Source organism: Psammomys obesus, unplaced genomic scaffold, assembly GCF_907164565.1.
Source record: "Psammomys obesus unplaced genomic scaffold, mPsaObe1.curated_primary_1811, whole genome shotgun sequence".
NCBI lineage: Eukaryota > Metazoa > Chordata > Mammalia > Rodentia > Muridae > Psammomys > Psammomys obesus.
Window position 1 is genome coordinate 426,821 of NW_026585691.1, and position 21,047 is coordinate 447,867.

A 21,047-nucleotide genomic window follows, 5' to 3' on the forward strand; every position below is an offset into this window, starting at 1 on the left:
CAGTGACAGTGGATGACAGGAAGTTGAGATCCAGACCTCAGTCTTGCCCACCCCCCACCAACTGTCAGAGCCTCCCAGCTGAGTGGAGCAGGGAGCTAATTAGAAAGCCTGACTTTGAACTTGACAGAGTGGTCAGATTTTCCCCGGGGACAGCTTATTTATAGTTGCAAAAGCATTCCACAGGGAAAGTTCTCCCTCCAGAGAACTAGCCTTTTCAACTGTTATAAGATCAACCTGCCTCTTTAAAATGGCAGGCAAACTTTGAGCACAGCCAGCCCGGTGGGCTCACGAAGGCCTAAGGGGAGGATGCACAGACCTTACCTACCCATACTGCAAAAGTCCAAGCTGCTACAGCCAGGCTGCTGGTCAGGTTTTATCCCAGCTCAATCCACTCTGCTGCTGCTCTACCAAACAGCTCTCACTCAGTTCCTAGAAAGCAAAACTGCCTTTTCTCTGACCCAGGGCCTTTGCACAGTCATAGAGGTGGTCACCTGTGGCCAGCAAGGCTTGAAAGAGTGTGCGGTGGGCAGGTAACAAAAGACCTGAGCAGTTTAAAAGTCCAAGGAAATGTGGAGGGTTTGCCCTGGGCTTGCGTTTTATTTCTAGAATGTTCCTTTTTCTGTTTTTAAATTCATGCCCTTGAGATCAGCTTGACCCATTTTGTGCTTAGCATGAGACTGGGCATGAGTCTCTGAGGCTTGTTTATAAGCCAAGAGCTGTAGTTGGAAGCTGGGTTTCTATGTCACCACCCCGGGCAAAGGTGCCCCAGGTAGCTGGTGATACCCCAGAGATCGCAAGACCCAGGTGCCTTCAGCACTCACTCCCTGGAAATCGGGTCTGACGCCATGTTCTTCCCTGGTGTCAGGATGGAGTCCTGCTGGGAGCCGTGGGAGCCTATGACTGGAACGGGGCAGTGCTGAAGGAGACGAGTACAGGCAAGGTGATTCCACACCGAGAGTCCTACCTTAAGGAGTTCCCGGAGGAGCTGAAGAACCATGCTGCGTATCTTGGTGAGGCCCATGGCGGTGGCTGGAGACAGGCTGAGAGGGCCTCTCTCTGCGCCTGTTGGCAGTTCCAGGCCTAGCTCCAAGGCCGGCATCCCCCTAGCAGCATCCTACACCCAGCTTCTGAGCACAGAATTAACCACAGGTAGTTCTCCACAGCACAGGCAGGCTGCAGCAGAAGCTTCCAGACTCTCAGTTGGTGGTCGGGGTCCTTAAAGCTTCAGGCCTATGCTGGATCTATATCACCCTGGGCCTGCCTCCCCTCGGACAAAGAAAAAGTCTGTCAACACCCACTCTGCCTTTTACTAAATAATTCTTCATACATACACATATACAACATATACATCGTATACACACACATATACATACACACACACATACACACATAAACATACTACACATACACACACATATACATACACATACACACTACGCATACACACACATACATACACACATACACACACATACATATACACTACACACACATACATACACACTACACATACACTTACACACACATATATACACACACACATACACACTACACATACACACACATACACATACACACATATACACATACACACACGCGCGCGCACACACACACACACATACACAGGGATCATGCACAGGGCATGCATAGGTCAGTCACATGCTCTCCACCGTACATCTCCAGGATTTTTTTTATTAATCTATGTGCAAGGGAAACAAAACTCACTCCTCAGAGCTGGCTGAACCCCATGCCAAATCCCGGCAAGGCCTACTGAGCACCTAGCACCAGAGACCAGCCTGTTTCTTTCCCCGGCAGGGTACACAGTGACATCAGTCGTGTCCTCCAAGCAGGGGCGGGTGTACGTGGCTGGAGCTCCCAGGTTCAACCATACCGGCAAGGTCATTCTCTTCACCATGCACAGCAACCGGAGCCTCACCATCCACCAGGCTCTTCGGGGCGAGCAGGTAATGGAGGGCCGGCTGCAGGGGACAGGCTGGGGCGAGGGCTAGGGTCTGACCTGAAAGGCCGGGTAGAGGGGCTTTTTCCTCTCAGCAAGAAGCATCTCACAAGCATCCCCCTGTGTAGGGGGCGCATGCCCAGTTCTCTCTGTGGCTGAAGGCACCTGCAAGAGCAGTTACCACCCTAAACAGCCATAAAACCCGCACTGTCCCCTCCCCTCACAATCAGGCCAACTCCTGAGCCTGGGGCAATTTCTTCCCTTCATCTCATGGACCTCTGCTGCTGCTCTGCCCGTCAGTCCCTGCCTTACATGCACTGGAATGGAGGCTACAGGCTGCTTCAGTGTGGAGCTACCTGGCCTGGGCTTCTGCTGTCCCTGGGGTGTCCTGAAGGGACAGTCACACTCCTTGAGCACCCTTGTGTCACTCCTCCACCCTACAGCAAGACCCACAGAAACACCAGCATCCTTTTCCTGGGAATAAAGCTCACTGCTAATGCCACTGTCCCATTGGGATGTGGCTGACAGCCGGACTGTGTGGCAGGCTGTAAAAGCTCTGACAAGCGAGCACTGGCTGCAGGAACAAAATGAGTTATTGCAGCAGCCTTACTTGGCCACAGTCCTGGGAAGCAACAGTTTCCCAGGTTCCTGACCAGGTCAGGTTAAGAACCCAGACTCTCGACTTATATCACCTCCTGAGTGCCCAGCAGCCCCTAGCCCAGGCCTTGGCATCTCCTCATGGACAGCATCTCCTGGTACCCTGGGCTCAGCCCCACACAGACCCTGACCTGCCTTCTCTCATTACTTGGAGTCTGAGAACAGCCTCATCCTACAGCTTCTCCTGCCTATAGCCTGACACCAGGAAGACCAGCCCCTCTCAAATCACCCTCAACACTAACTACAGAGGGTCGCCATTCTGTCATCCTCTTCCAGGCCAAGGAAACAGCAGTGTGCCCCTCCTGAGCAGACAGGCCAACTCTGCCCCACCCCCTCTGCCCAGGTCCACCCATTTCACCTCCCACCTCCACTTCACCCTCCCCTCCCCATAACCCTACTCCCAACCCTCCCACCTGGCTCCATCCCACTCCACCTTGCTTCAGTCTGCTCCAGCCTGCCCCAGCTTGCTCCAGCTTGCTCCAGCCTGCCCCAGCCTGCCCCAGCCTGCTCCAGCTTGCTCCAGCCTGCTCCAGCCTGCCCCGGCCTGCTCCAGCCTGCTCCAGCCCTTCAGAAGAAAAGGCCCGACCTGGGAGTGGCTGGGAATTCACTGATAACTAATGACTCTTTCCTGCCAGAACCACCTCCAACACCCAGACAAGAAGGCAGCAAGACTAAGGAGATTCTAGATTATTGTGACCCACCGTGCTGAAGCCACAAATTTAGCTGACATTTCTGTCGGCCTTATAATTACTTTCCAGAGACACCTCTCTCTCTTTCTCACCTCAGCCCAGGCTCATTATTTCTCTTTTCTTTCATTTGTATTTTTATCTTCCTCCTTATTATACAAACGTTCCTCCTTATACAAACGTTTTTTGTTTTGTTTTGTTTTGTTTTGTTTTTGAGACAGGGTTTAATGTAGCCCAGGGTACCCTTAAACTCACTGTACAGCTGAGGATTGCCTTGAACTCCCAATCTTCCTGCCTGCACCTTCCATGTTAGGATTGTACCACCACACCTGGTGTATGCAGGGCTGAGGCTCAGACATGGGGCTTCAGCATCCTAGGCAAGCACTCTAAGATCTGAGCTGCATCCCTAGCTCAAATGAAAGTTTTTAGGCTTAAGAATAGACTTCTGAAAAAAAAAAAAAAAAGAATAGACTTCTGAGCTGAGCATGGTGGCACACTCCTTTAGTCTTAGCCCTCAGGAGGCAGAGGAAGGCAGATCTCTGCGAGTTTGAGGCCAGCCTGGTCTACAGAGTGAGCTCCAGGACAGCCAGGACTACATACTCTTATGTCTAGAGGTAGTGGCAGAAGGAACATTAGGCTTCTGACCTCAGAGAGGCCTGGCCCAACAATAACCAGGCTTCTAACCCTGGCCAGGCAACTGGAATTCTCTGAAATTTTCAAGTAACTCTTGTGAAATGAAATAGCCAGGCTGAGGTGTAGGCTCAGTGTGAGAGCATTGACTGTCCTGGAAGAGCTCTGTAGACCAGGCTGGCCTCGAACTCACAGATATCAGCCTGTCTCTGCCTCCTGAGTGCTGGGATCAAAGGAGTGCATCAACCCCACCCAGACAAATACATTTTTTAAGTGGGGCCTTTATGAGGAAAAATATGTCCTGGAGAAAAGGCTCTGGATACATTGTTATATCTAATAATCAGGACAGGGGAGAACAGCCTCATTCTAACAATAAAAACATACTTATACATAAAAACTAGCAATGTAAAGACTCGGCAGAACCAAGAAATCAAAGGAAAACACTCATACTGGCTTGTCTGAGTGTTGAGACTATGGGTAGTTTGTTTTTATTTTCATACAGTTTTTGTAGTTTCCTTCTTTACCATTATAATATTTCTGTTTCTTGCTTTATAACATATCACTGCTTGGAAGAATAAAAAAGTATAATTAAAGTTAAGTAACAGAAATATAGGAGGGTAGGGAGGAGTCAACAGCTGAGATAGGGAAAGGGACTTGGATACTCTGGAAGCAGGGAAGTCTGCCCCGAGGAGAGGAGGGAGGGGTGGGCATGAGAAGGGAGGGCCCACCAGGACCCTAAACATCCCAGGTCAAAGGATGACCAGGTTCCTGGCCAGGGCTATCAGTGTGAGACCTGGGGACCCAGCCCGATCCTTCTCCCATCCATGTGCCACAGATAGGCTCCTACTTTGGGAGCGAGATCACCTCAGTGGACATCAACGACGACAGAGTGACAGATGTCCTGCTGGTGGGTGCCCCCATGTACTTCAGCGAGGGCCGAGAGCGAGGCAGAGTGTATGTCTACAACCTGAGACAGGTACTGTGGCCAGGAGGGCCGGGCAGCATTTCAGGGCACCAGAGGCCTGCCCTGTCTCAAGGACACCCAGGTTCTGGGGAGGGCCACTAAGACCTGACCTGCAGGAGTCAGGGGAAGGACAGAAAGCTCTCTCCCTGGGCTCTAGTATCGGGGCTCCTGTCACCGGAGAGGTCCGGAGGGATGAAGTGGAGGCAGAGGGAGTCAAGATGCCAGAGCCTGTACCCAGTCTCCTGAGCCTCTCCCCTGCCTTGGTTTTGCAGAACCGGTTTGTTTACAATGGCACTCTGAAGGATTCCCACAGCTACCAGAACGCCCGGTTCGGGTCATGCATCGCCTCAGTTCACGACCTCAACCAGGACTCCTACAACGACGTGGTGGTGGGGGCCCCACTGGAGGACAGCCACAGAGGGGCCATCTACATCTTCCATGGCTTCCAAAGCAGCATCCTGAAAAAGCCCGTGCAGGTGGGGCTCTGTGGAGAGAGGGTGGAGCGGAAAACAGAGGAGTCCAAGCAGTGCCCACTGCTCCTGGGGTTCAGTCTGCTTCCAAGCAGGCCTTCAGGATGGAGCCTGTGTGTATTTAATTTGTGTGCATGGATGTTTTGCCTGTGTGTGTGTCATTGCAGTGGCCAAGGAAGCCAGAAAAGAGCATTGACGCCCCAGGACCTGGAGTTATAGACCATTGTGAGCTGACATTTGGGTGCAGGGACCCAAACCTAGGTCCTCTGCAAGGGCAGCCAGTGCTTTGTTTACTTTTTTAATTTATTTATTTTATGTATAATGATGCCTTCATGTATGTGTGTACCATGGCTATCGGAAGAGGCTGTTATATTCCCTGGAACTGGAGTTAGAGTTGGCTGTGAGCTGCCATGTGGAAGATGGCTGGGAACCACCCTGTGGGTGCTGGGAACCAAACCTGGGTCCTCTGTAAGAGCAACGAGAACCCTTAACCACTAAGCCATCCCTCCAACCCCATTTTTATTTTTTATTTCCTTCTCTCCTTTTCTTTTTTCTTTTCTATCTTTCTTTCTTTCCAAGATTGTCCTTTGTGGCCCTTGTTGGCCTCAAACTCACAAAGATCCACCTACTACCTCCCATCACACACTCAAACACACAAATCTCTTTCACACATACGTGTATGTTCATTTTGTTTTGAGAACCACTGCTAAGGGCCTCCTGTGTGACTGTGGGAGCTACGTGTTGGAGCTTGGTGCTTCTGCAGGGGGGACACTACAGACAATGAGTCTCTCTCTCCCAGAATCTATCAACTGTAGCCCCACCCTCGGGGGCCCTCCCCCTTCCCTGGCTGATCGCCAATAGAGCCCAATGCAGGTAACTACAGTTGTGAGTTAATGATCTAAAGAGTTGTATGAGTCTAGAGAATTTGTTCACATGTTTTATTAGTAAGATAGTCAAGTAAATACACCAAGGTTAGAGACGCCAGTGGGTTTGTTAGCTGCCAGGTGATATACACTGACATTCAACAAGTACTCCAGCACTCAGCCCTTCAAGCCCTTGGTTTTTTGAGGCAAGGTCTTGCTGTGTAGCCCATCTTGAACTCATGATCCTATTTCCACTTCTCTAATACTGGGACTGTAAGTGTGAGTCACCAAACCTTGTTTGGGAAATATTCTGACACATCATATTTTCATCCATAACAGTGGCTTTAAAGGTAGGGGTTCTCAGAGCTCAGGATTGTGCTTGTCCCCGCTAGAGCTAACCTGGGCTCACAGTACACAGCCTTCTCTCCTCTCCCCACAGAGAATCACAGCCTCGGAGCTGGCTCCCGGCCTGCAGCATTTCGGCTGCAGTATTCACGGACAACTGGACCTCAACGACGATGGGCTTGTGGACCTGGCAGTGGGCGGCATGGGCAGCGCTGTGGTGCTGTGGTTGGTCCCCGCCTCCCCAGCTGGAGGGCTGTCCTGAGGTTACCCAATAGAGCGCTCCAAAGACCTCCCTCAGTCTTCGCCTCTTGACTCTAACGAGTGTCATAGAAATGAACCCTGAGCCTCTCCCAGCCCACATGTTCTTGGAGCCCCAGTCTATTCTCAGTAGAGTTCTAGGACTGGGGACTGCTTTCTATCCCCCAACCCCAAACATTTTCCTGTGCTCTGGCCCCTGCAGGGCCTCTGCCACTCCCGCCTCCCAGGCTACTTAGAGAGAGCATTGCGCCTCTTCTAGAAAGCCAGAAGATGGATGTGGAATATAGGGGTTTCTTTCTTCCAACCCCTCTGACTTCGTTTTCCTTTGGTGTGTGGCTCCACCTCAGTATTTTTTTTTTAAAGCCTGTGCGTTTTTGTTTGTTTGTTTGTTTTGTTGTTGTTGTTTTTGTTTGTTTGTTTGTTTGTTTGTTTTATCTGAGGCCTGAGGTGGGGTACTGGCCAAGGTTTGTTTGTTTGTTTTCGAGCACTACTACTTTTGCAATGTAGCCCTGGTTAGCCTGGAACTCGCTATGTAGAGCAGGCTGGCTTTGAGCTCACAGAGATCCACCTGTGTCTGCTGGGATGAGAGGCCATGCCATGCCCAGATGGTTGGAGCTTTTTAAATATATGTTATTGAGATCGATTCCATCATTTAGGTTTTCAGCACTACCTTAAATTTGAAGATAAAAAAAAAAAAAAATGTCAGCCAACTTTAGATCGCCTTAACAGACACTTTCCGCTTCTGGCTGTACTTCCAGTCTTTTTCCCTCAACTGTGCTCGTGCACCCTCCACTCAGCCCGACTCTAGATCTCATTAGACTTGCAGAGTCCCTGTCAGCCAGCTGCCTTGATGCGGGATATAACAAGATATCAGTGTTGTAGCTTCCTGGGCCCTCTCTACCCCTCCTCCTCACCACACCCTCTAGGAGGCTTAACAGACTCTGCTCCTACCTGGGTCTGTACCTCTGCTGCAGGGTCCAGGCAGGAAGCCAGAACCAGCCCTCCGTCACTCACCTGCCTTTCTTTTCCAGGGCCCGCCCAGTGGTTCAGATCAATGCCAGTCTGCACTTTGAGCCATCCAAGATCAACATCTTCCACAAGGACTGCAAGCGCAATGGCAGAGATGCCACCTGCCTGGCTGCCTTCCTCTGCTTCGTGCCCGTCTTCCTGGCAGCCAACTTCCAAACAGCAACCATTGGTAAACCAGCGTCCTTGGGTTGTCAGCCAAGTTCCAGTCTCTCCGTGGGCTTTGTGATTGTTCTGGCTCATAGCCAGAGCCTTTCCCAAATTGGGTTCTAAGAACCAGGCCACATCCCGAGGCACCTTCCATGCCTGCCGTATTCTCTGATGCTCTCCTTTTGAGGGATTCCTGGCAGGGCAGGAGTGGTAGTAAGCAGAGCTGATGGCAAAGGCCAGGGACAGAAGCACATCCCTTGTTTGTATCTTGAATGGTATGCAAAAGGCAGGCAGCAGGCTACAGAGAGGAGGCCAAGAGTCAGCCAAACTTCAGGAGCCAACCTGGAGCCAGCAGTGGGGAGCACAGGACCACAGGCTAGGCTCATGGGCCCAGCTACCACCCAGCAAGGCTGTGGGCCTGGGAAGGGTCAGGCAGCCCTGGAGTGATGGGTATAATAAAGACCACAGGAGAGAAGACAGGTAGTGTCCCTTTCAGTGATGAAGACAAAACCAGAGAAAGAAAAGCTGGGTGTGCAGGGGTTTGGGGGGTGGCTAAGAGAACACATCCCAGCCTGGTGGCTGTGTATGGACATTCCATCTATGACAGACAAAAATTCAAAGATACAGCCACCCCAGAGGGCTGCATGGGAGTCAGGAGACACTGCCATTCCTGAGGGCCTCAAGCCACAGAATAAAGACATGAGTCTGAGGAGTACCCCTAGCATGAGAAAAGCCCCCAGGACAAGTTCCCAAAGGCCCAGAGCAGTGGTGTGAGGCAGGGTGTCGAGGGGAGAGCTGAGGAGGTCATGTGTCAGCAGGGCTGAGCAACACTGGCCTCATCTGGCCCCTCTCCTTTCTTTTTGCAAGGCTTGCTTCCCTCTCTCGCCCTTCCTCCTGATGCTCTCACACTTTCTCTTCTTCTCTTCAGCTCCTTCCTCCTTACCATATCTCTTGCTCCCAATATGGGAAGCTCCCAGCTTCCAGCTGCCTGAAAGAGATGAGCTTGGCCCAGGGATAATCAGGTGAGCAGCCTAGCATGGGGATGAAGCCCCAGCTGGGCCTCTCCTCTCCCCTCTTCCAGGCATCAGGTACAATGCCACCATGGATGAGAGGCGGTACATGCCACGGGCACATCTGGACGAAGGTGGAGACCAGTTCACCAACAGGGCTGTCCTTCTCTCCTCCGGCCAGGAACACTGCCAAAGGATCAGCTTCCACGTGCTGGTGAGCCCTGAGCCCTACAAGACAGACACAGGGTGGAGGGACATCTGCAGGAGCAGTGAGCCCCATGGGTGCCAGGCCAGTTCTGAGCCTTCAGCACACAGCCAGGGAGCAGCGAGGCCAACCTTGGCCAGTACCCCAGTACCCCAGTACCCCAGTACCCCAGTACCCCTCCTCGGGTCTCAGATAAAAGTCCTCGAGGCCATACCGCCCACCAGATGTTTCCAGATGTTCGTTCCTAGAAGGAACGAAATCAGGGAAGTGAGTTCCATCTGGGAAGACAAGGAAGAGAGTGGACCACCACCATGGCTAGAAAGGGCAGAACAGCAGGGTGGAGTGAAGACTGGATACAGCGGGCACAGGCATGGGTACATGGGCCAGTGGCATCCCATGGTAGTGGCCTGGTGCCCATCACTGAGTGAGAGAGAGGTTTGCCTCCCTGTAGAAATGCTGTGTGCTGACCACGGCTCTAGAGCACAGGCTTTAGGCAGCTTGGGCACCCCAGGCGTTTGTCAGCCATAGCCAGGAGAGACTGAATCTCCCTGCCTTGTTCACATGTTCATTCATTCACTCAGCATTCTAAGGCCATATCCCAGTGGCTGGGCTACAGTAAGAGGTTTCTAGAGTAGTCCTTGCTGGGAAAGAAAGTTAGCTCAGAATGCTAATACATATATCCTAGCACTCAGGAGGCTGAGGCAGGAAGCTTGTGTTTGGGGCCAGCCTGGGCTATACAGTTAAGCAAAAACAAAACAAAGAGAAAAGAACAGTTAGGTGTCGTCAATGCCCTGGAAGGAGGAGGAAGGTGTCTGCCAGGCTTCCTGGAGGACCAGAGGTATCTGAGCGGCGAGAGTTGAGCTTTGAAGGGTCAACGGGGGCGTGGTGAAACTTCAGAACACCAAACTGGCATATGCTTTCCCACCTGGCTCACACTTTTCCCCTGCAGACCTTGGCAGGAACCGTTGTCTACCTAAGGACTTGTCCTGAGGTACCATCCTCCCAGCTTAGAGGGGTGAAGGTTCCGGGTCTGGTGTCGTGGCCTACAAAATGGTTACTCTCTCCTCTTTGAACTCTGCCCTCCATGCCCCACAGGACACTGCTGACTACGTGAAGCCAGTGACCTTCTCCGTGGAGTACTCCCTAGAGGACCCTGACTACGGTCCCATGCTAGACAATGGCTGGCCCACTACACTCAAAGCGTCGGTATGTCCTGCCCTCCGCCACACGTCCACTCCAGGCCTTTAGTGTAATGAGTAAGGAGGAGTCCTTCCCTCACCCTCCTGCCTGCTGTCCCCAGACACCCATGGCTAGTAACAGAAGGACAAGCCTCCTCTGTGGTGTTCCCTGTCCTCTGCACAGGGAAGCACCGAGCAGCCCCTGAGGAAATGTGGAGGCCCAGAATGGACCCGTGACCTCAGGTTCTCACCTCCCTCATTTTCAGAAGAGGACTCAGCTGCCTTGGGCTTGCTCATAGGTTTGTTGAGTGACTCACTCAGTGACGGGCTCGCCCTGCCTGCGATTCCAAAGCTTTCTCTTTGCCGACGGCAGTAGCCCTGCCCATCAGTATCTTCTAGCCTCCAGAACTAGGAGCACCTGGGTCCTCTGCTAATAACTGGAGTGCTTGTTCCCTGAAGAATGCACTCAAGAAGGTCTATTTCTGCCAAAGTGGGCGAGGAGAGCAGGCAGGATTTACAGAAGGCGACATTGAACCCTAAGCATTAGGAAAAGGCTCAATTACATCACAGCACTCAGAAACCAGGAGCTCCTGAGACACCTAAGTGAAGTCCCGCCCACAGCCTCAAAGTCACTCAAAGCTTGCTTGGATTTCTCCAGCGGTGTGCTAGGACTATAGGATCTGGCAGTGCTGCCCTGTCCCACCCACACTGCCACAGCCCCTCCACCCTCCACAACACCCCCATCCCCTCCCACCCTTCCAGCCCTGCCTGCAACATCCATCTTCCCTCAGCACCTGCCCCCTGCCTCCCACCATGCTGGTCTGCTCTCTCTTGTCCCTCCCCCCAAACACTCCCTATGTGAGTCACTGGGCTGGCAGGGGAGGTAGCTGCCTGCTCCCAATCATTGATTTGCCTAACACCATAATTACAAAGCCTACACAGCAAGGGAATGCACACTATTCACTCAGGAAGCCCATGAGGCAGATTCACATGCAGTCACCTACGCCAGGATCCTGGTGCCAGGTGGAGATGGAGAGCATGAGCTACCCCAAATAGTGAACGGAGAACTTCCTGCAGGGGGTGGCTTTGGGCTTGACTTTAACAGACAAACTAAACTCAGAGCTGCAGAACTGGGGAAGGAGGGAGACCTCCTCTAAAGCGGGAGAGCTGGCTGTGTCTCCAGGGTGTGGAGTGACAGAAAGTGGGGTAAAGGTGAAAGAGCCAGAAATAGTCATGAGCTTATTGTGGCAGAGGCACCTGAGCTCTGGGACTACAGTGGGCATCACCATACCCAGTTTATGGGGCACAGAGGGGCTGAGAACGTGGCTTAGTTGGCAGAGTGCTTGCCTGGCATGCTCGGTGCCCTGGGTTCCCTCTCCAGCATGGCCTGTAATCCTAGCACCCAGGAAGTGAAGGCAAGAGGCTCAGAAGTTCAAAGTCATTGTCAGCTACATACGTAGCAAATGCAAGGCCAGCCGAGACATGAGACCCTGAGTTGAAGCCAGTTTATGACAATGACGTGACCATCCCTCTTCGTCATTTAGCTCGAACTTCTGAGAACTGGCTGTCCTGCAAGATGGCTGGCTGGAGACCTGGCCTAGACTTGGTGGAGTGTGTACAGTGCCTTTGTGACTGGACCCTCTAACCACGTGTCTAAACTGAGGGCCCAGTCTACCTCAAGAAGAGCTAAGAGACCCAGTCCTCTAGTCCCTGCCCCCACCACCACCACCAAGACTGCCTCCATGCTGATGGCCTCTGATGCCACTGAGCCCGGGCTTCAGCGCCCAGCCCCTACTGAGCTGCTCCGTGGAGGAGCCACAGGGCACATTCCCACACCTCACACCCACGCCCCCAAGCCAAGCTTCTGAACTATAGGTTAGGGTTCTGAATGTATGGTGCTGTCCACCTTCCAGAATGTGAAAAAGAACCAGGCAACACCTCAGGCCCTTCCCTCAGCCCCAAGAGCTTCTGGGTCCTGGTGACCCTACCTCTCAGACCTTAGGCAAGCCAATGCCACCCTCATCCCTCCTGAGGGTCATCTTCCCTGACCTCTTCGCCGTTAGCCTGGCCCCTCACACCATCTTCCCACCTCTCTCAGCTTGTCTAGCAGGGCCCTCCCATGCTTGTCTTACTGACCCCTGTTAGGTACAAGGGATGACCCGAGGCCTTGTAGGAAACGTCATGGTTTTATTTCTTCCTCCCTCTGCCTGGTCTCTCTCCACAATACTGAAATATGGAGTCATTTCCTACATTCACCACATCTCTTCAGCCTCAGGACCTTTGTACTTCCAGCCCTCTCTTGGATTTCCTGCTCCCACTGGTGCATCCAGCTCACTGAGCGATGCTTCAGAACTCCGACCCACTGTCACCACCTCGAAACTCTCTCTGCAGAGCGCAAGAGCTAGTCCTCCTTCCACCTCTTCTGGTCTCATTGTTTCTGCTTCTTTGCACATTTCACACTATAGCTGTTTGTTCGCGTGTCAGTCATGCTCATGATCCAAGAGCAGATGCTGCGTCTTTCTCAGCCTGTGTCACCAATATTGCATGCCTTATACACAACAGATGGGCAGTTCCTGTGGACTGAAGCTGCTGCTGGTGAGGGAGCCCGGGCTGCCAGCCTGGCTGAGACTGTGTTAGAGGAGGCGGAGTCTACGCAGGGCTGAAGGAGGCAGGAAGAAGGAACGTTGGGGGAGGGCAAGGCAGGCAGAGCCCCATCTGGCAGGGAGTGACAGAGGCTGGGGGCTCTGGATTCTACGGTTGGAGCCCATGGTCCCCTCTCCAGCCACCCACACTGGCTCTCCTTGCAGGTGCCCTTCTGGAATGGCTGTAATGAGGATGAGCACTGTGTCCCTGACCTTGTATTGGATGCTCGGAGTGACCTGCCCACTGCCATGTGAGTGACTCATTGTCCTGTACACCTTGGCCCCTTCCTGCTGGTGGCCTGGAGTTCCTAAAGCCTAGACTGTGTTGGTGCAGCTGCTTCACAGGCAGCTTGCTTTGATGCACAGAGCCTGAGCTTCTAACTCCCCTGTAAGCTCAGGAGGGCCTCTCCCTTCTGCTGGCCTCAGGTGCTCTGATGAAATGAACATCACCAGTCTACTCTAACTTTTCCAGCTTCATTGAGAATGGAACTCTCCCACTGGAGCTCAAGCTACTAAACAGACAGGAAGCCAGAGACAAAGCTCAATGGATAGAGTGCTTGCCTAGCATGCACAAAGCCCTAGGTTCAAGCCAAAGCACAGTGGTGGACCATACACAGTAACAGCACTCGGGGAGGTGATCAGAAATTCAAGGCATCCTTGTCTACTTCATGAGTTCAAAGTCAACCTGGGCTACAGGAGACCCTCTCAGAAATGGGGGAGGGGAGCTCAGATGTGGCGGCACACACCTTTAATCCCAGCACTTAAGAGACAGAGACAGGCAGAACTCTGTGAGTTCCCGGCCAGCCAGAATGAGATGAGAAAATCCAACAGGGGACTGGACAGGTGGCTCAGTGGTGATGAGCATTGGCTGTTCTTCCAGAGGACCCAGGTTTAATTTCTAGTGCTTAAAAGTGGCACCATAAACATCTGTGCCTCCAGTTCTAGGGGATGCAGTGCTGTCCTCTGGTCTCCATGGGCACGGTATTCACGTGGTATGTAGATACATACAGGCAGAATACACATGAAATAAATTTTAAAACAAACAAGCAAAGAACAACAAGAAGATACAGAAAGCAAAGACAGATGACCCAGAGTTCTGCGTCTTGTCCTCTAACCTCAAACCTGAGGTAATGTCGAGAGTCCACCAGCTGAACACCAGGGCTTGCAAGCCTCTCTTACAGAAAGATTCTAAGGGGGTGCTGGCAGATGCCTCAGCCGGTAAAGGTGTGTGCCTCTAATGATCTGAGTTTGATCCCTGGGTAAAAAGAAGAGAAGCAACTCCCACAAGTTGGCCTCTGACCTCCACATGACATGGCTGTACACAGGTCCCATAACCCCCTGGAGGAAACAGACTAGCACACAAGGCAGACGAGGGTGCCATGGTCATGTGCACATTTTTAAGCTAAAGACTAAACTTTACAATAATTTTTGCTTAACTTTTATGCAATGAGATAAAATGTCAACGACGAGCTACAGACAGCCCATAGAAAGAGCACACCCAAACAGTATCGAAGGATAAAGAAATAAATATGCTACCATGAATGCTGAGCTTCCTGGCAGCCAAATCCAAAAAGGAAGAGAAGAGATCATACATGACTAGTGAGATGAAATCAGAGAGCTGAGTTCAGAGGCGGTTACAACCCGTGACTCGAGAGCAGGGGCCTTGGTGCACACAGTAGACAGAAGCATGATCTCTTTTCAGGCCTCTCCATCCACTCCCTCTCTCGGTGGCTGCTTCCACAGGCAGTACCTGGCCAGGCCTCCCAGTCCCATGTCTCTGTGCCAGTCCTGAGGCTCAGCTCCACCCTTCATCCCCCATCTCGCCTGCCTGATAGCCAGCGGCCTCTTCCCACAGGGAGTACTGCCAACGGGTGCTCAGGAGGCCCGCACAGGAGTGCTCCAGATACACGCTGTCCTTCGACACCACAGTCTTCATCGTAGAGAGCACACGGCGCCGGGTGGCAGTGGAGGCCACGCTGGAGAACAGAGGGGAGAACGCCTACAGCACCACCCTCAACATCTCCCAGTCAGAGAACCTGCAGTTCGCCAGCCTGATCCAGAAGGTAGGACTCGGCTGCTCGCCCAGCTGACCCAGGCCACTCGCAGAGGGGTAGTGGAGGGATTGGCAGAACTGTGTCCTGTCCCTCCTCTGCGGGTTCTCAGAGGGTGGTCTACCCATAGGTGGCTTTGACATCTCCCTCTGGGCTTCAGCATGCGCCCAGAGCTGGGGATCACGGTTATCAGGGAGTCTGCATCTTTTGAGACTAGGAGAGGACTATCTGAAGCTGTCCCCCTGGCCCTACTTGGGAGCATGCGCACTTGTGCCACCAATGTGTACATACCTGCAAGAATCAGACCCCGCCCCCATTACTGTCCCCTCCTTGACTCCCAGGACACCCTGTTCATTCGCACCTGGATCCTCTGCTAACTCTGTGGGCCTGCCTGGGGCTCCCTCACAATCCCCTGCTTCATGCCGATACTAAATACATGCTCAATGCAGAATCCTTGGGAGGAAGTGGTAGTATGGTCAGGGAGGGGGTTATCTCCACATCACAAGGGGAGAGTGAGGCTTGGAGAGAGCTGAGGTGGCTGGCAGAGGACCACACAGCTGGTTAGTGAGAGCAGGGACTCCCTATCAGCTACCACGCTGGGCTGTGCTTCCTGCATCAGCTCTTTGCATGTCTTTTCCCAAGCCCCAAAGGGGCCTTCCACCCCACATTGCTCCCTGTAACCTGTGTGTCCTCTGAGGCCACCATCACCGCCTGTTGAAACCCTAGCTAGCAAGTGGGCAGATGGCTCCAACTATGAAGACTTGCATTGCAAGCATGAGGCCCGGAGTTCCATCTCGAGCTCACAAGTCAAAGTCAGGCACAACCCTGGAGAGAAGGAGACAGGAGGATGCCTGGGGCCGAAGTAGCTCCCAGCCAATGAGAAGCCCTGTGTGAAAAGACAAGGTAGATGACTCCTGAGAGACAACTCACAGGGTGTCCTCTGACTTCCTTGAGCATGCGCACACACAGGCATCTGCCACTCCTATACACACCTGAAGAGTACTCCAAACTTTCTGAGGACAAGCCCTGTCTCAAGCTCGTCTTCCCTGACATTCTTCCACGTTGGACCAAAGCTAAACGCATAGAAGGCCCTCGAGGTGTGTCCGCTCAGCGAAGCAGGGCACTGCTGTCAAGTGTAGGTGTCAGGGGTACGAAGGACCCCTCAGACGTGGTCCCCCTCCACTTGAGTATCAGCATCCATGTAGAGTCCAGAGCACAGATGGGGGAGGACATTCTGCCCTCTCCTACCTAGTACCACACGCAGAGAAGAAGTCGTGTGGGCACCTCCTTGGTACCCAAACTTACAGTTCCCTAGCCAGGAGGGGAAGCAGAATGTGGGGCGCTCTATTCACTGAGGAGCTCTGTTATCATCATGTATTATTTTAATCTACTAGGAAGCTTCCTCATTAGGTTCTATTTAGTGGCAAAGCACACTACCAAACGCAACTTAGGAAGGAAAGGTTTGTTTTCTCTTACACTTCCAGGTAACAGACCACCGCTAAGGGAAGTCGGGGCAGGAACTGAAGCAGGGCAGGAGCTTGGAGGCAGGAGCTGATGCAGCAGCCACGGAGGAGTGCTGCCTACTGGCTTGTTCTTTTCATTTTCTATAGCACCCAGGGGTGACAGTGCCCACCATCGGCTGGGCACTCTCACATCAATCACTAATTAAGAAAAGGAACGGCCTACATGCAACCTTATGGATGCATTTTCTCTATAGGAGAGTCTCTTCCCAGAGGCTCTAGCTTGTGTCAAGTTGACAAAAAAAAAAACCTAGGGCGTACATGAGCACAGGCCCTGACACACAGAACCATGCCCCGGCTGCACACAGTACACACTCACATGCACTCACACGCGGCTGTGACCGGAGCAGACGAGCGCCTACATCTGAGTCTGAATCAAGCCCTGCCTTGGAGGGACTCATCATGGAGCTTCGGGGAGGCCCAGCCGCTGGCTATTTTTCTGGGCTACAAATAGATTAATTACTTTCCTCTTCGCTGGGACCCAGTAGTGAACAAAAGCAGCTGAGAGAAGGACAGGTTTGCTTTGGCTCACTGTGTAGTCCCTCGTGGCACGGTGACAGGGTAGCTGATTTTATTGTGTCCAAAAGGAAGTGGGGAGTTGAGGGAGAGGGTGGTAATTGCTGGTGTGGTGCGGTCCGGGACCCTAGAACATGGAATAGCACTGTCCACGAGTTGCCGGAGACCAAGCAATATAATTCCGTGGCTCCACGATTTCTCTTGGGGGGAGGAGGCTGGGAGGGATGCTACATGGCCACTCAAAGGGCCTCAAGAGCTGCGGAGGCAGGGAGGTCAGAGCCTGAGCAGTGGCTGCCGACCTTTAAGTGGACCAAGTGTCAACACCCTCCGAGCCACACCCTGAGGGAGGTCTAGACCTCAGAGTCCCACCTGCAGCTCTCCAGTTCCCCAGACACTGAGCACACACCTGAGTACTTGTCTACCAACCTGGCCATTGAGCCATCCCGCCCCTGTGCCATCTCATTCCTTTAGTCTGAACCAACGATGCCCAGCCTCGGCCTCAGGGGCCCTTTGTGGTTCAGGTGGTCAGAAAGTGGCGTTCCACATGTCTAATTCCTATGGCCAGTGGTGGGTGGCCTCTGGGGTGGGGCGAGGGGCTGGCTGTGGTGAGCCTGCCTGATTACTGCCTTGCCCATCCAGGATGACTCAGACAACAGCATCGAGTGTGTGAACGAGGAGAGGCGGCTACACAAGAAAGTCTGCAACGTCAGCTACCCCTTCTTCAGGGCCAAGGCCAAGGTGGAGGCTGGGGGCCTAGCAGGGAGGGACAGAAACTGGGACCCAGAGAACAGGGAGCAAACAAAGGTCCAGGGAGCAGGAAGAGGGCTTGGGGTGGTTCTAAGTACAATTTCTTGCTGGGGCTGTAGCTCAGTTGGTAGAGTGCCTGCCTAGTGTGCATGAAGCCTCGGGTGGAACACACCAGCACACCTGTAGCCCCAGCCCTCAAGAGGTGGAGACAGAAAGTTAGGAGGTAAAGTCCAGCTTCACCTACACAACAAACTTGAGACCAGACTAGGCCCCATGACGCTCCATCTCAAAAACCAGGGAGGGGAACACGCCCATGGGAAGCTGCTGTCTTTGCACCTATGGTGGCCCTAGTTCACTATTCTCCACCCCAGCCCCCTCTCCCAGTGATTCTCTGCGGGGCGATGAAGGTAGTCAAAAGCAGGTCAGAATTGGCACTCCTCTAGTGTCCCATTCAGGCCTGCTTTTCCACAGGTGGCTTTTCGTCTGGACTTCGAGTTCAGCAAGTCCGTGTTCCTGCACCATCTTCAGATCCAGCTCGGTGCTGGCAGGTCAGGCCTGCCCCTTCCCCCACCCCCAAAGTGCCACCCCAACCCTGTGCTCTCCTATGCCCACTGGATCCCACTGGAAACTCTATTCCCTGACCCAAGCTTGGCGGAGGGACAGAAGGCTTCACTCCGACTGTCCTGAGGCTCAGCCACAAGAAACAATGGCTGTCCCTTAACCTGTAGAGAGAGAGCTTAGGCAGCAGTTAGCTAGAGCCCTTCAGCTCTGTCAATCCACACAGCAGCCCCTCACAGCCAGCAGAGGTTGTGTGGACTTCCAACAACATAGACATAAACAGGACGATGGAGAGCAGGACACTCAGTCCCACACTTCATCCGATGCCCCTCCAGTCCTGGTTAGCTCTCTCTGTGCTAGCTACTGTTCCCATTGCTGTAACAAAGTGCCCAACACAGAGAACTAAAGGGAAGAAAGGTTTCTTTTGGCCCATAGTTTAAGGACACAGTCCACCATGGTAGGGAAGCATGGGGGCTGATGCTTGAGGCAGCTGGTCGCAGGGCATCCTCAGCCAGGAAGTAGAGAGAGGCGAATTCTGTGCTCAGCTCAGATTCTCATGTTTATTCAGCGTGAGAGCCCAGCCTAGGGGATGGTGCTGCCCACATTCAGCGTGGGTCTGCCCACATCAGCTAAGCCAATCTAGGCAATCCCTCACAGCCAGGACCGGAGGTTACTCGCCCTCCTGTCTGGCTGACCATAAACATGAGCCATCACACTCTGCTTGGGCACTTGACCATTTTTCAGAAAACCTTTCTTCCTCTGTGTGGGCCTGTATATGTCTCTCAGGCTTCTTGGAGAAGCCTGACTCATGCTGACCCATGACTCTCCCTGAGCCAGCAGGAAACTGTTTCCTTTCTCAACAGAATCACCTCTGTGTGAGATGGAGGGAGGGAGGAAATAAGGGAGGGAGGGAGGGAGGAAATAAGGGAGGAAGGGAGGGAGGAAAGGCAGGCTGGCTTCTGCCTGGTCAGGAGCCTCAGAGCTTCCAAAACCCTCCAATTAGTAGTAAACCTCCAGCTCTCCAGTTCCCCAGACACTGAGCACACACCTGAGTACTTGTCTACCAACCTGGCCATTGAGCCATCCCGCCCCTGTGCCATCTCATGCCTTTAGCCTGAACCAACATCAATGTCTTTATCCCAAGTCACAGGTGGGCTGGGGAACCCCCCACCCCCGACACAGCCTGTGCTGGCCACCAGCTAAACAAACCCCACATGTCCACAGATACCTCACCTGACATATGGCTGAGTTTGTGGAGTGTCCTGTTCTGTTGGGGCCTCCTGACTCCTCCCTGGAGCAGAACATCCTTGGAGAGTGAACACACTTGCACAGCAGTGGTCATGGGGTTTGCGAGAAGGGACATGGGTGTCAGTCTATTTCAGGGAACCCTTTTCTAGCCCCACCCCTGAGCCTGGAGAGTCAAGCTAAAATCTTGGGGTTTGACCTCTGTGGGTACCTCCTTGGTAGTCAAGCACTCACTACAAGGTGGAAGTACCTTGGACCATTCCCCTCCAGGGGTCTCTGAGCAGCGCCCTTTGGCTTCTCCTGACATAGTCACCCAATGTCTTGTAGGGTCTGCACCCTGTGGGAACAGGGATCAGTGAACCCCACTGATCTTCCCAGGGCAGAGTAGGTGGCTTTCCTCAAGGCTCATCTTTCTCCCAGTCCCAAGTCCCTCTCATATTCAGCAAAACAGCTGGGGAGGCTCATCAAGAAGGTGGCACAGCCAGGCCGTGGCCATGCACTACCCAAAGGCCCCCCTGACAGCTTGGCCACAGAGAGGGCTGGCACCCATTCCCACCTACTGGCCCAACATCCAGGAGACACATCAGCTTTCCTCGGTGGCCTGATCATAATCCAGCAGCCTGAAAGACTAGCACATGTTCCCCTTAGTCTCTAGAATCTCTGTGCCAGTGTCCTGTCTGTTCCTATTCCCCTTGTAGTGACAGTCATGAGCAGGACAGCACCAGAGATGACAATGTGGCCCTCCTTCGCTTCCACCTCAAATACGAAGCAGATGTCCTCTTTACCAGGTGCGCTGGCTATGCATCTGAGGCGGGGAGGCAGGGGAGGGATGGAGGGGCTGAGCTAGCAGGGACACAAAGCTGGGGGAGAAGTGAAAAACAGAGCCCATCAAAGTTAACTTGGCAGACTGGAGAGCCGGCTCGGTGGTTAAGAGCACATGCTCGTCTTCCAGAGGACCTGGGTTCGGTTCCCAGCACCCACATCAGATGGCTCACAACCACCAGTGACTCTGGTCACAGGGGATCTGACACCCTCTTCTGAATTCTGTAGGCACCGCATTCACATACGCACACACAGACACATGTATACACAATTACATAAAATAAATGTTTATTTTTAGATCAGTCTGAGTGGAGCCAATGAAATGGCTCTAGCAACCTGAGCTCAATTTCTAGAAGCAGAGACAGGAGCCTCATCTAGAAGCCCATAGGCTAGCTAGCCTGGAGTATACGGTATATCAGGAGAAGCAAGAGAGACCCTGCCTCAAAATAAAGTGGAAGACCAGACCCAACTCCCAAAAGCTATCCTCTGACCTACACACACACACACACACACACACACACACACACACACACACACACACACACAC

At 52.9% G+C, this 21,047-nt stretch overlaps 1 protein-coding gene across 1 annotated transcript in view; it reads left to right on the forward strand.

The window, feature by feature from the left end:
• Itga11 (integrin subunit alpha 11) overlaps positions 1 to 21,047 on the forward strand; it is a 97,863-nt gene that overhangs the window by 66,060 nt on the left and 10,756 nt on the right. Inside the window, exons 11-23 of the mRNA XM_055596710.1 lie at positions 866 to 1,010; positions 1,816 to 1,964; positions 4,766 to 4,906; positions 5,167 to 5,370; positions 6,667 to 6,797; positions 7,862 to 8,028; positions 9,088 to 9,230; positions 10,317 to 10,427; positions 13,207 to 13,292; positions 14,897 to 15,104; positions 17,768 to 17,866; positions 18,347 to 18,423; positions 20,377 to 20,466. Coding sequence (XP_055452685.1) covers positions 866 to 1,010; positions 1,816 to 1,964; positions 4,766 to 4,906; positions 5,167 to 5,370; positions 6,667 to 6,797; positions 7,862 to 8,028; positions 9,088 to 9,230; positions 10,317 to 10,427; positions 13,207 to 13,292; positions 14,897 to 15,104; positions 17,768 to 17,866; positions 18,347 to 18,423; positions 20,377 to 20,466 — 1,751 coding nt within the window. The remainder of the gene's footprint in view (positions 1 to 865; positions 1,011 to 1,815; positions 1,965 to 4,765; positions 4,907 to 5,166; positions 5,371 to 6,666; positions 6,798 to 7,861; positions 8,029 to 9,087; positions 9,231 to 10,316; positions 10,428 to 13,206; positions 13,293 to 14,896; positions 15,105 to 17,767; positions 17,867 to 18,346; positions 18,424 to 20,376; positions 20,467 to 21,047) is intronic.